We start from the raw sequence: 13,530 nt of genomic DNA on the forward strand, positions 1-13,530 counted from the left end.
AGGAGCTGTTTATAGAGTTGTGGTTTTTTGTTTCCATCCTTGGCATTTAGAGACCTTGTAAGCAACGGAATCCCCTAGAATTAGCATGAGTGCAGGAAAGTCATGTCAGAGGCAGAAAAGGCAGTCGGGGGAAGGGCAGGGACTCCCGGACTAGGAGCTCCAACACCGCAGGGCACTCTTTCTCAGTGTGGAAGGTTCCAGGCGCTCAGGCCAGCTGAGAGTCCTCGCCTGTGACCATGGCCATGGCTGCCCCACCCTCAGGCCTCCAATGGGTCCTCTCTCTTTCCAGGGTAAAAGTCCCAGGGAGAGATTCTGGTTGGGTCCGGGTCACGTGTCACCGGGACAGTGGCCCCAGATTGGGTCGTTCGTCCTCTCCTGAGACTGGGGGCAGGTCTGTGCCAGAGAAGGTAGCGTGGACTCAGCTGTGAGTCAGGTCCCCTCCCCGGGCAAGCACATGACATTTCCCCAGGGGCCATTTTTGCCATGGGACTGAAGGGTGAGGGCTGAAGGGGACGTGGGCCCAGCAGAGGTCTGTGCCTCAGTTTCTCAGTCTGACACAAGGGTTGGGTTTGGGGGCCCTTTCCAGGGGTTCTACTGGCTATTCAACCAGTTTTGGCCCCTCCCTGAACGAGCCGGCTTCTCAGAATATTGTCGTCTATGCCCTCCGCCCCGCGCCCCTAGTTTCCAACAGGCAGGGACCCAGGTCCCCTGCGGGACAGGCTTCCAGCCTTTCGGCCACAGCTCCCCCATCAAGTTTGGCCCCCGCCCCCAGACATGGCTGTGTGTCCCCGGGGTTCGCTCTCCCAGCAGCCTCACTGTCCTGGCCACACCAAATCCAAGAGTGGACTGTGTCCCAAGGTCAAGTCGGCTTCTGCTTCTGGTCAAGCAAGGAGTGCTGGCCAGCCCCGAGGCAGCCATTTCCCACTTTGAGTGCAGGGCAGGGTCTGGCTGGGGCTCCGCGTGGGCCGCTCCCGGATTTCTGGACAGAACAGTCGAGTCAGCTGCTCCCGTGACCGGCCCTGTAAGGAGCTGGGAGCTGGGATCAGGTTCACGGATGAGCGGGCAAGGATTCTCCAGAGCTTCCTGGCCTGACCGCAGCTCTCCGCCCCTGGCTTTGCCCGGCCCTCAGCAAGCTGTCGGCACCGCGGCCCAAGCCGGGCGTCCTTTGACAAACCCAGGTGTCCCTTTCCTGCCACCTCACAAGCACTGCTCAAAGCATCTTTGTTCGAGGCGGGACTGGTGAAGCCGCAGCCCCGCCCTGGCCTCCTTAATCACCCCCTGGCCAGGCCCACACACCCCCAGTCCCTTTAAGCCCCCAGGTCCTGCCCCTGCCCAGTCAGCAGGGAGGGCATCGGCCATGCAGGTAAGAGCAGGGTTCAGGAGCAGCTGGCAGGCCATGGAAATAGGTCGGGGGGGCAGGGGCCAGGCTCCAGGGCTCCTGTGGAGGCCGGGGGTGCCCAAAGCTTGCAGGGGTTGGAGGACAGGCATGATCCCTGGGGTGCGGGGACAGGGAGGTGCATAGGACCTGTGCCCCTGGGATCCGTCCAGGGCCAACCAGGGGCTGAGGGAACACAGAGGGCCTCTGGGGCCTGGGGCTAGGACCCTCCTCTCCTTGCAGGCACCGCCCGGAGTCCAGACCCTGAGCGGTGTCACCCTTCCCTGGCCCAGCTCTGAAGACAGAATGAGGGGGGCCTCCCGCCTCCAGCTTTTGCCGCTGCTGTTGCTGCTAGGTGGGTGTGGGGCAGGGGCTGGGGGCTGTTCCCAGTGTCCCGTGTTACCCCTCCCCGGCCTGGTTCCCCTAGAGCACTTTGGGGTTCCTCATCTCGGCTTCAAAGGTCCAGGTTCTCTCCGTCACTGACCTTGGGCTCTCCGAGCTCACATGTGCCCATCTGCGTAAGGGGTACAAGTCCCCCCCACCTCACAGTGCTCTGCGGAGGGTTAAGTCGGGTAACCCGTTGATTGCACAAAAGCCTGGCACCAGGTCGGTGCCACAAATGTGTTTCACCCTCCTTCCTAGTCTCTGACCTCCCTCCCTCTCCCTCTCCCTCTCCCTCTCCCTCTCCCTCTCCCTCTCCCCCTGTTATCTGACACCAAATTCATAATCCGGTCCCTTCCCTCCTTCCTCCCTCAGGAGCTCCTGGGACACCGGACTCTGCAGGTAAGGAAGCCTCCGAGCCCCTGGCGCCACCCCCTCCCTGACCTTGGCCCTGCGCCTCTCCGATCGCACGATCCCACGCGCCTGCCAGGCCCCCCTCCCCGCCCCCCCCCCCGTCTTCCGCCCACCCTCGCGCCCTCCTTGTCCCTGTCCCCTGCAGCCTGCGGGCAGCCCCAGGTGTCCAGTCGGATCGTGGGGGGCCGGGACGCCCGGGACGGACAGTGGCCGTGGCAGGCGAGCGTCCAGCACCGCGGGGCGCACGTGTGCGGGGGCTCGCTCATCGCCCCGCAGTGGGTGCTGACGGCGGCGCACTGCTTCCCGAGGTCAGCGGGGTGCGGGGGCGCCGCCAGGCCGGCTCCGGGGGACGCGGCGGCCCGGGGTGCCGCGGGGACCGGGGAGGGACCGCCGTCCGCAGCGCCGCCCCTGTCCCGCAGGCGGGTGCTGCCGTCGGAGTACCGCGTGCGCCTCGGGGCGCTGCGCCTGGGTCCCGCCTCGCCCCGCGCGCTCTCGGCGCCCGTGCGCAGGGTGCTGCTCCCCCCGGACTACTCGGAGGGTGGCGGCCGCGGGGACCTGGCGCTGCTGCAGCTGAGCCTCCCGGTGCCCCTGAGCTCCCGCATCCAGCCCGTCTGTCTGCCCGAGCCCGGGGCCGGCCCACCGCTCCGAGCGCCCTGCTGGGTCACTGGCTGGGGCAGCCTCCAGCCCGGAGGTGAGGCAGCGGGGGTTGGGGGAGGGACAGGGGATCCTCCTCCACCTCCCTCTGACCGGGAGCCCCCCACTCTCCCAATCCGGGACCCAGCGAGACCTCCAGGGACCCAGACCTCCTCCCGGTCAGCCAGGCGGGTCCCACCACTCCTGCTTCCTGCCTCGCCCTCTCCCGGCTCCTATAGTCCCCCTTCCTCCCCCCCAGTGCCACTCCCAGAGTGGCGACCTCTGCAGGGAGTAAGGGTGCCGCTGCTGGACGCGCGCACCTGTGACCGCCTCTATCACGTGGGCACCAGCGTGCCCAGAGCGGAGCACATAGTGCTGCCCGGGAACCTGTGTGCCGGCTACGTCGAGGGCCACAAAGATGCCTGCCAGGTGCGGGAAGCTGCCTGGAGCCCCTGGAACCCGGCTCCCGTCCCAGCTCCCTAGAACCCAAGACCGGGGGGCTGCACCTCCTGGCCCCCAACCCCCAGAAATGCCATCCCAGATCTTCAAAGGGCTGAGATCTAAGCCCGACTTTCTCCTGCAGGGTGACTCTGGGGGACCCCTGACCTGTGTGACGTCTGGGCGCTGGGTCCTGGTGGGTGTGGTGAGCTGGGGCAAGGGCTGTGCCCTGCCCAACCGTCCAGGTGTCTACACCAATGTGGCCACTTACAGCCCCTGGATTCGGGCTCGCCTCAGCCTCTAATGCAGTGAGCTGGAGCCAGAGGCTGGGGTCCCTCTGAGGACCTGCACGTTCCCTCCCACCTTGCCCCTTCCCACTTAAGGCTCATAAGCCTTAGAAAGCTGCGGGGCCATCCGTCTCTCCATCCCCTGCCTCCTCCTTGGAGCTCACCAAACCCTAGCCGCCAGCCCTCCTCCTGGAGCCTCCCCTGCGTCCCTGGGTCTCACACTCCTCCTTCCCCGTCCTGCTCACTTTTACCCTTCTCTGCTCCAGCCAGGGGCCTGGGCACCCAGAGGCGGGCAAGCCAGCTGGTGCCCGGTCTGGCCCGTGTGCCTGCCTTTTTCTGGAGGAAGTCAGGGAAATTCAAAGTGTGAGAGGGATTCAGCCCCAGAGAGATGATTCTCCATTGCTGGCTTTGAACATGGAGGAGCTGCGGGCGAGGAGCCACAGGAGAGCGGCCTCCGGGAGCGGAGGGCAGCCCCCGGCAGCGGACAGCCAGCAGGGGGCACCTCCGTGCCCCGACAGCAAGGAAGGGAAGCTGGCCGACAACCTGAATGAGCCTGGGACCCAGTTCTCCCCACAGCCTCCAGAGGAGCGCCCCCCCCCCGCCCCGCCCACCCCGCGTCAGCGTGCCCACCAGACCAAGCCCTTGAACCCAGCGGAGCCCACCCAGACCTCTGGCCTGCAGAGTTATGACTTAATAAATTTGTGTTGGTTCAGGCCGCCATGTTGCTGGTGTTTTACTACGCAGCAACAGAAAACGTACAGATCGTGCCCTGTTGCACTGGGGTCTGGGTGGGCGCGCCATGTGCTCTGAAAGGCTCAGGGGCCTCGGCACCTGGCATCATGCCCTCTGGGCCGGGAGCCCCCAGGCAGGCCTGGCCAGAACTCCTGCTGTGCCTGATTGGTTCCGTTGTTATAACCATACTTCCGGGGAGGGTCTGGGACTGTGTCCTCCCCGTGGCAGGGGCCCACAGACCCAGGACCTCCCCCCCCCCACCTGCATCTGGCCCTTTGCAGCTCCCTGCCCACCCTTGTGTGCCTGGGACCTGGGTCCAGTCCCCTCCCTGCCATCTCCTCATTCCCAGGCCAAAGACCATCCATCCCAATAGATACGGCTCAGTTTCTAGAACTGCAGAAGGAACAAGAAATGGAACAAACCCTGGAAACCCCAAAGCCTAATCTTTGGAGCTACGAGGGCCAGTGGAGGAATGGGATGGGGGAGGCCATCATCAAAGGTGCAGCCTGGCGGGGCAGGCCTGAGCCATGCGGGGCAGGCCATCCATCTGGGGTAGAGCTTCACCGCCCTTGGGGGGTGGTTATCGGGGAGCAGGGCGTCCAGAATGGGGCTTGTCTGTGGACATGTCAGCAAGGGGACCCTGGTGACCGCTGCTGGGTGATGCCGGCCATCCTCGGTGGCTCCCTCAGTCTGGAGCCGGCTAAGGGGCCTTCCCCAGGACGCCTCCCAAGACACTGAGGTGAGAACAAGCCAGGGGCCGGGAGCCAGTCTGCTTCAGCCTGGGAGTCGCTGTGACTAGAGTAAAGGGTCCGCATTCAGAGAGCCCTGTGTTTCTGAAGCACGAACTGGGGGCTAAACATGGGAGTCCGGAAGCCAGAGAAACAGGATCTGGGCATGGAAGGGAAGGTCAGGGAATGAGAAGAGGTCAGCTACTCCTCATCAAGCCCTTACGAGATGCCATGCAGAGAGCTTTGCTGCACCGTCTCATGGGATCCTCACCTGACACCCATTTGCCAGATGAGAAAGCTAAGGCCCAAAGGCACGTGGCTGCTAGATGGCAGACTGGGAGTCCAACCCAGGTGGTCTGATGGTGGAGGCAGCTGGAAGGGCAGGGGCGGGGTCACAATTGCCTCTCCACGTGCTGCCCCCTAGCACGGGCTCCGGCCCCTTCCGGCCCCTTCCGGCCGCACCAGCTCCATGAGGCTGGGCAGGCGGCAGTTCTTGGCCCAGCCGACTCAGGGGCACCGGGCCCTGTGCTGGAGCATCCCGTCTGTCTGCAAGGTCAGTGGGGGCGTGGGGGTAACCTGGCCCTGCATCAGCCACAGCTGCCTGACCTACCAGGTGACAGGCTGGGAGGCTGTGCAGCCCGGAGGGGAGCACCCGGGGCGGCAAGGGTGGTCCTGGGAGGTCTCAAGCATGGGGGACGCTGCGCTCCTGTCTAAGGCAGGCGCTTCCTGGCTGTCCACCGACTCTAGTTGGGGATGCTGCAAGCAGACGGCCCAGCCTCCCCCAAGAGTTCCGACTTGGCCTCGGTTTCCCCTCTGTCCTCTGAATTGCTACCACCCACCATGTCGGGGCTGCCGGGAGGGCTAAGCGGACGGCTGAGGCCCCCGCCCTTCTGCCCACTGAGCCTACATGCTGTGCTTTGCACGAGCGCGCTCTGGCTCGCTCTCGGGACACCCGGGAGGTGCCCTCGTTTTCAAGTTCACGCGTGGGGAGACAGGCCCAGAGAGGTTAAGCAGCGTGAGGCCCGTAGCCCGTAAGCGGTGAAGCTAGGTTTTAGCTGGGCACCTGACTCAGGCCCCACACCCAGTTGTGCGTCTTCCCTTGTGGCCAGGACAGTAGTCGGGAAACACTCTACAAATGGGAGGCACGCTTCGTGACTACCGGTGATGACAATTACTAATCAACGTTTAACACAAAAAGGAGGGGAAGGCCCACTAGGTCGAGACCCCGCCAGCTTAGTCTGGAGGCCAGAGAAGGGTCCCTGTCATGAGCGTTGGGTGGTTGAGGTGAGGGGGCAGAAAGGGCCCAGACAGCCTTCCTGTGCAGAGAACCAAGAGCAGTGGGCCGGCCAGCTCACCCACCATCTTGAGGTTCTGGTGCCGTCCGTCATGGCCCCAGTGAGGCCGCAGAGCGGGGGCTGGAGGTCAGCCCCCACTCCCCCTCAAGCCCCTCCTGAGCCCACTCCCACGGCAGGAGACGTCCTTGCAAGGCCTACAGTCCACCCCCTACAACCGACCCACCAGGTCTGCAGCACCGTGGGGTTCACAGAGACACCCAGAGGGGTAGGACTCATGGCGGGCAAGGCCCCTGCCCTACTCGCCACCTCCCCTAGGCCGGGTGACCTCTGACAGCAGAGACCGCCGGAACCGGACACCAGTCATTACCCAAACCCTTGCACTGTGCCGTGTGCGTTGGCTCATTAATGCTCCCCAATGCCTTATGGAATCCAGCTGTGTGTCCGTCCCCTTCGCGGATGGGACAACGGGTGGAGGCTCAGCGCCGTGCCAGAGATCACAGTTAACGAGCTGATATTTGACCCAGGTGGTCTGCCCGAGGGTGGGTGGAGACAGGCGTGAGTCTCGGAGGGATGGAGTGTGGGCCCACTCCGGGGGACTCCTGGTAGGCATCCCGAGCTGTGACACCAGCAGGGGTAAAGCCAACAAGGCAGGTGTGTATGTGGCAACAGGGCCCAGAGTCAGGACAATATGCCCAGGTGCAGCCGGGCCACAATATCCTAGGTGGAGAGGAGGCCCCTCCTTTCCCCGCACCCTGGGCTCTTTTTTTTTTTTAAACATTTATTTTTGAGAGAGAGAGAGAGAGAGAGACAAAGAATCCCAAGCAGGCTCCAGACTCAGCGCTGTCAGCACGGAGCCCAATGTGAGGCTTGAACCCCCAAACCACAAGATCATGACCTGAGCCAAAGTTGGACGCTTACCGCCTGAGCCACCCAGGCGCCCCTTTGGACTCCATCTTTAACTGGCACATTCTGGGAGGTCTGCTGGATGCCTCTGAGAGCGTGACTGGCCTCCCATGGTCCCTCCACATCCCTTCCCTGCCCCATGCTCTCCCTCTGCAGCAGTACAGGATCTAAAGCCTCCAAATCTCTGCACAAAGATGCCGAGGTTAAGATGGAAATCTCTGACCTGAGCCGAGGACCCGCCACGTCAGTTACTTGTCCACAGCCTCCTGACTCAGGTGATGAAGTCAAGGTCAGCCAGGGGCTGGGGAGCTAGCAGGGAGCAGGGGCTGCCTAGGCTCAGAGAGGGAAGAGTCACAGGAGGGGAAAGGACCTGAGGCGGCCCCAGAGAGCCAGGGGCTAGAACTCAAAAATGACAATAATTATGTTCACAGTGTTAGAAACCTCTGTTGAGTACCAATTCTTGATGAAAATGTACACACTTGACAAACAGCCATTCCTCGCATCTTAAAGAAGAGGACATTAGACTTTCGCGAGTTTTATCACCCAAAGCTGCAGTCAGCGCCGAAAGCAAGGATTTGAATCCCTCGTGGCCTGAGGCCAGAGCCTGCCTGTGAAAAATTAGTAAACGGAAACCTCGTTTAGTCGGGAGGCCAGCAGAGGGCGTTCTCAGCATCGCAGCCCAAGCTGGGACCGCAGGTGGCTGCTCTTCACCAACCCGACGGGGAAGGTTTCCTCCTCCCTTGGCAACGGCTCCGCCAATGAGAGGCTCTCAGCCCAGCCAATGAAAAGCCAGTATACTTAGACCTCCCACTGTATGCCAATGAACTTTGCTTAGCCCTGTTGCTCCTTGATGACAGTCTCCTTGGTCTCCGCGCTTGCCTACAGCCTTGCTGAAGCTTGCTTGTTGTGGATTGTAACTGGCTGGTATCCCCCGATAAGCCCAGTTTTGCTGGTGAAATAACTCATTTTTTATTTCCTAAGGTTAACAGTTGTCAGTCACCAGCTTGATTCAGGGCCAAGGCAGCAGCACCTTCAGATTCTGCCCCCTCTCGAGAATTCTCAAATTGCAGCCCCGCAACTGCACAGCTGTTTGGCATCCGAGGCCTTCCACCTGCTCACGGGGCGCCCTGAGCCTGACACGTCCTCAGGGACCCAGCTGAGGCGCTCTCCCTCCAAGGGGCTGGTTACGCAAGAGAAAAAAAGCCTCATTTTTTTCTCGCTCTAGTGTAACTGCAATCTGGGGGAAGGCAGGACAGTGTCCCAACACCCGGGGAAGTAAGGTGTAGGCGGCGGTAGGGCAGCCCCGTAGAAGGGCAGCCGGCCAGGGAAATCGAGCCTACAGGCCCTCCCAGAGCCCAAGTGGACCTAGGTCCCTGGGTCGGGGGGTCTCCTCTTTCCTCCGTCCCTCGGGCGAACCATCTAGCACCGTGCCTTGCTTTTCCCCGGAAGTTCGCCGGGCCCCTCCCTAACCCAGGGAGCAGCTTCCTGGGGTCCTTCCAGGCCACAAAAGCCCGGCCCAGGCTGGGCGGGGAAAATGGGGACAGCCCACCCATGGAGGTAGCCGGAAGGTCCAGAATTATCACCCCCTCAGGATGGACGGCAGGAGGCGCTCGCCCTCACACGGCAGCCCAGGTCGCGCCGAGACGCAAAAGTCCTGCCGCCCCGATGACCAGGATGCACAACATTCACTGACTATTCCTGGGATGGGGGGATACGCTACGCTCGCCAAGTCGTTCCCCAACGTCCCCCAAAGAGGGCTGAGCCTGCGCCCAGACTGCTCCCTGACTGCGACAGGAGCGCCTCGGCCTTGCCACTCCCAAGATGGCGCCACTACCTGCCGCTTCAGGTCTCTGCCCCACTCTCCACGCCACGGCGCCGAGATGGCGGCCGGACGCGCGGTCTGACCGAGCCGCCGGCGCATCACTTAAAATGGCGGCGGCTGGGCGGGGCGGCCGGGCGCGAGGCACGCTGGGGCGGGCGCGCGGGTTGCCGGGAACGGGGCGGAGCGCGGCCGCGCCGGCGCGTCGAGGGGGGACAGGCAGCCGCCGCGATGGTGAGCGGGCGCGGGGGGAGGGGCGCCGGGCCGGGGCCGGCGGGGGCGCCGGGGGCGCCGGGCCGGGGGCGGCGGGGGCGGCGGGCCGCATGGGGCGGGGGGTGGGGAGGACTGGGCTCTGCGTTCACGCCGGCCCTCCGCCCCCCAGGACGTGTTCCTCATGATCAGGCGCCACAAGACCACCATCTTCACGGACGCCAAGGAGTCGAGCACCGTGTTCGAGCTGAAGCGCATCGTCGAGGGCATCCTCAAGCGGCCGCCCGACGAGCAGCGGCTGTACAAGGTGCGGCCGCGGGCGGGCTTTGGGCGGGGGCCGGGCTGGCGCGGCGCGGCGGCCGCGTCGTTGTTGTCAACAGTGGCCGGAACTCCCCCGCGTGGAGGCGAGGCGGCCTCGGGGGCGCAGGGCGGCCTCGGGGGCGCGCGGGCTCCTGACAGCCCTGCTGTGCGTCCAGGAAACTGAGGCTGGGGAGGCGGCCACTGAGCCCAAGGTCGGATTTGAACTCCGTTGCCCTTAATCCTCCGCAGGCCCATCAGAATCGCACCCCTGCACCTCCTCTCCTTATTACAGACAGTTGGAGGGTGTCACGATGAGTAAAGTCCTCGCCCAACCGCTGTATTACTTCCCAGCTTTCTGCGGATGCTCTAACAGTCCCTCCTCCCCACCTCCCTTAGAAACCAACTGCAGAATTATTCAGCTCCGGTGGCTTGGGGTTCTCGTTGGGGGAATGCGTTGTATTGGCCCCTGATTCGGGTGCCCCGCGCCATGGGGTCCCCCCACCTAAGTGCGCTGATGCGATTCTGGCTGGAAAGGAGGAAGCTGGCCTTTCACTCCAGACTTTTCTCCCTGCTGCCTGTGCTTCTTCACATACTGTGTTCCGTGCTTTCTGTGTGTCTTTCGCTCAGTGAAACCTCCTGGCTGCCCTACAAGGTGGGAATTTCAGTAATTCCCACCTTACAGCTAAACTTCACATCAAAAAAGATGAAACGCTTTGTCCCAGGTGGCAGAGCTGGGATTCAAATCAAGCCTGCCTGTGGACAGACTGCGCCACTGACTCTTGAAATCAGATTTTCCTGCAGTTTGGGGTGAAAAAAAAAAAAAGATTCCAGAGCCCTAACCCTGGGAGGTTCGGATTTGGAAAGTCTTGGGCGTAGCCCTGGAAACTGTGTTTGACACACTTGGGTGGTCCTGGCCCATATTTGGGTCTGTGTTCCCTGAATCCTGACATCCAGGGAAGTCTCCGGGACTTGCCCGTCCTGGGGCCTCTTGTAACACCTTGCCCACCTCTCTCCCCAGGATGACCAACTTCTGGATGATGGCAAGACACTGGGAGAGTGCGGCTTCACCAGTCAGACGGCACGGCCGCAGGCCCCAGCCACCGTGGGGCTGGCCTTCCGGGCAGGTGAGTGGGGCTGTCAGGCAGGGTAGAACAGACGAAGGGGTCGCCGGGGAGCCTGCTCTTGGCTCCTCCCCGCCTCCAGGGCATTGTGTTCCCCAGTCCACAAAGTGTAGGTGGTATCTTGTGATAGTGTGTGTGTTTCTCCACAAAGGAAAAAAAAAAAAAACGAGACGCTTGTAGAAATTGAAATCTACTTGGCGGGGGATTCTAATGTCTCTCCCTAGTCATGTTTACAGAGGTCTTAGTGAGTACTGGGCCGTCTGCTCTGCATTTTATCTCCGTTCCATTTAAAACACTCCTGAGCCTGCGAGGTAAGCACTGCTATCCTCACTTTGGAGACGTGGACACTGGGGCTTGCCGGCTGTCACGACTCAGATGCCGACTGCCACGACCTTTGTAGGACATCACTTAGACCCCCAGCATCTCTGTGCATGCCACACTTGTGCCCATTTTCAGGTTGAGTAACTGAGCCCAGGGAGGTTAGGTCGCTTGCTGGGACTGCCCGATCCAGAGTTCGTGTCTAGCCCCTGCCTGCCCCAGAGGCTGTGCTGTGTGATCGACCACATGCCCCCCTGCCTGCTGTTTAGAAACCTGAGGGAGTGGCTCACTCCCCTCCAGTATACCTCCTTGCCCCAAGAGAGGTTGGAATTTTATTCTTGGTCTCTGGAAACATGAACGAAAGTTCTACGTGGTATGTTTTCATGACTGTGTACCTGGGGCTGTGTGGATGGCTGGGTAAACTTTGTTGATGAGTAATTATTTTTCTGGCTTCTTGTGAGAAAACTAGCAAGGGCTACAGAGGGAGTCCAGCGGTGTGCCACTTGCCAGTTTCGTAAGGATCCCTGTGCCACGCCTCAGCAGCCATGTCCTTGGGTGGCTGCTTCACGCGCCCCGCCCTCCGGACTGGAGCTCCTGTCTCCATAGAGGGGTGCGACACATAGGCTAGTCTCACAGGCAGCCTGAGCCCCCATGCACCACAGGCCTTGGCCTGTGAGTGCTTAGCAGATGGAAGTCTTAGGGGCTTTTCTGTGGGTTCCCTCTGACCCTCACAGCGATGCTGAGGCAGGTACAGGGCTGGTCCAGACCTCTCCCATTCTGCTTCTGAAGCCAAGGCTGGACTGCGTTCGGGAAGTAGCAGCCCTGCTTTTACTGAACAAAGGCATTTTTGTGTAGGCTTGCAGACACCCTTGGAAGATGTTGATAGACCTATTTTTTGATGGAAAAATCACAACAGAGGGAGTGTCCCCCCGGCCCCGACTCTAGTTTATGGCATGGAATGTGGGGGTGCCTAGACCCTGGTTGGCACCCCCTCCTCAGGCAGGGGATCGTTGTCTTGACAGAGTAAACAGTATGGACTGAAGCGGCTGTTCTTTGCTTCTCCCACGGACTACTTTTGTTGCGGAAGTACACTTGTGGGTGCGTAATTGTGTCCTCGTTTAGTTCTTGTGATGACAAGACGATTCTATCCAACTGGCTACTCAGTGAGGGAAAGGAGTGTTGAATAGCATCATCCAGACCATTTCCAAAAAATGGGAGAGGTGACGAAAGCAAGAATGGTCACTGCAGACTTACGGCTTGGGGGAGTTCGTTGCTATGCTGGGCCGGGTGTCTTCAGCGCTGCTGACGTTTGGGGCTGGAGAATTCGGAACGGTGCTGTGCACTCCAAGGTGTTGAGCATCTCTGGCCCCTACTAGAGATGGTCAGATACCCACTCTCCCAAGGTGTCCTTTGCTAGGCTTGGCCGGCTTTCCCGAGGGGCCTAACAGGTTAAGAACCCTGAGCCAGGTGGAGAGAATAGTGTCCCTGTTAGAAGAAAGTGCAGGAGAGAAGTTACAAAACGGGACTTGCTTGCTCTGCGCTGAGGTGACAGCAGAAACAAGACGGGAGCCCTTCTGCAGCCGCTGTTCTCTAGTTGGGGGAAAGCATCTGGTCATGGTCAAAGGGAACAGGACTGTTTGTGGCTGGTGGTAGGTGAATGCTCCTGAAGCAATGCACAGGCATTGGGCTGCGGGGACTGTTTTTATAGAAGGGCTGGGGAAGGTTTCTCTGAGGTGACGTTGGGGTTGATCTGGATGGCAGGCTAGAGGCCAGCAAACGTGAAGCTCCTAAAACAGGAAGGAAGAGCTTGATACGGGAACACAAGAGACAGACAAACGTGACTTGAGATTTTATTCAGAGTATGACGGGATGCCGTTGGAAGGTTTGAGGCAGGGAAAGAACGGGCTGGCTTAAGCTTAAAAAATCAGTGCTTGGTGTAGAGGAGGTATGAATGGAACAGTGAGTTGGGGCTGATTGAGGGGAGACAAGTAGGTGGACACAGGCCAGCCCACAGGCTCACCCTTAGGGGCACAGGGTGAGGAGGACCCCAGGGATGGCTGGGCTAGATAGGAGGGGGTCAGGTTGCTGGTAGGGGTGGGAGGCATCCCAGTAGGATCACAGAGTCCAGGCAGTTAGGCAGGCGGGCCAGGATGAGGGAGACTCACTTCGCAGAGGTGGGAATTGGTTCGGAGGTCGCCCAGAAGCTGGGTGGCTGCTCCCTCCAGCTCTCCCCACCACTCCCCTGTCCACCAGATGACGCTTTCGAGGCCCTGCGGATCGAGCCCTTCTCCAGTCCGCCCGAGCTGCCCGATGTGATGAAGCCACAGGACTCAGGAAGCAGCGCCAATGAACAAGCGGTGCAGTGAGAGGGCTCCTGGCCCGCCCCCGGTGCCCCCCCCCCCCCCCCCCAATAAAAGAGATTTGGGCGTCTGCCTGGTTGCTGCCTTTTTCTGCACACCCTCTCCTGACTCAGGCATCACCTTCCCTGGGACGGGGTCTGCTCCCCTGCAAGGCTCCTCCTCAGCCCCCTGTACTTGCGAGGCTGGCCGTGGCTGTGGGACCGACCCCCAAGCTCC

The 13,530-nt window shown here is 61.4% G+C and overlaps 2 protein-coding genes across 2 annotated transcripts; both read left to right on the forward strand.

Annotated features, from left to right (window-relative positions):
• Positions 1-1,631: 1,631 nt before the first annotated feature.
• On the forward strand, positions 1,632-4,120 carry LOC109278434 (serine protease 33-like). Its single transcript, XM_053894008.1, has 5 exons — positions 1,632-1,766; positions 2,316-2,478; positions 2,590-2,861; positions 3,063-3,232; positions 3,387-4,120. The coding sequence occupies exons 1-5, from the start codon at positions 1,682-1,684 to the stop codon at positions 3,543-3,545; spliced, it is 849 nt and encodes a 282-aa protein (XP_053749983.1). The 5' UTR covers positions 1,632-1,681; the 3' UTR covers positions 3,546-4,120.
• A 4,926-nt stretch (positions 4,121-9,046) lies between these two features.
• Positions 9,047-13,387, forward strand: ELOB (elongin B). Its single transcript, XM_019468278.2, has 4 exons — positions 9,047-9,239; positions 9,388-9,522; positions 10,534-10,639; positions 13,208-13,387. Exons 1-4 carry the CDS (start codon positions 9,237-9,239, stop codon positions 13,318-13,320), a joined length of 357 nt encoding a protein of 118 aa, XP_019323823.2. The 5' UTR covers positions 9,047-9,236; the 3' UTR covers positions 13,321-13,387.
• The last annotated feature ends 143 nt before the right edge of the window (positions 13,388-13,530 follow it).

The sequence above is a fragment of the Panthera pardus genome, unplaced genomic scaffold, assembly GCF_024362965.1.
Source record: "Panthera pardus isolate Hobbes unplaced genomic scaffold, ASM2436296v1 HiC_scaffold_4, whole genome shotgun sequence".
Lineage (NCBI taxonomy): Eukaryota > Metazoa > Chordata > Mammalia > Carnivora > Felidae > Panthera > Panthera pardus.

Coding starts and splice junctions, on each gene's coding strand:
- LOC109278434 (XM_053894008.1), top strand. CDS start 1,682: ATGAGGGGGGCCTCCCGCCTCCAGCTTTTGCCGCTGCTGTTGCTGCTA. Junction 1,767..2,315: donor GGCTGGGGGCTGTTCCCAGT/GTCCCGTGTTAC, acceptor TGTCCCCTGCAG/CCTGCGGGCAGCCCCAGGTG. Junction 2,479..2,589: donor GCGGCGCACTGCTTCCCGAG/GTCAGCGGGGTG, acceptor CCTGTCCCGCAG/GCGGGTGCTGCCGTCGGAGT.
- ELOB (XM_019468278.2), top strand. Junction 9,523..10,533: donor ACGAGCAGCGGCTGTACAAG/GTGCGGCCGCGG, acceptor CTCTCTCCCCAG/GATGACCAACTTCTGGATGA. Junction 10,640..13,207: donor GGGGCTGGCCTTCCGGGCAG/GTGAGTGGGGCT, acceptor CCTGTCCACCAG/ATGACGCTTTCGAGGCCCTG.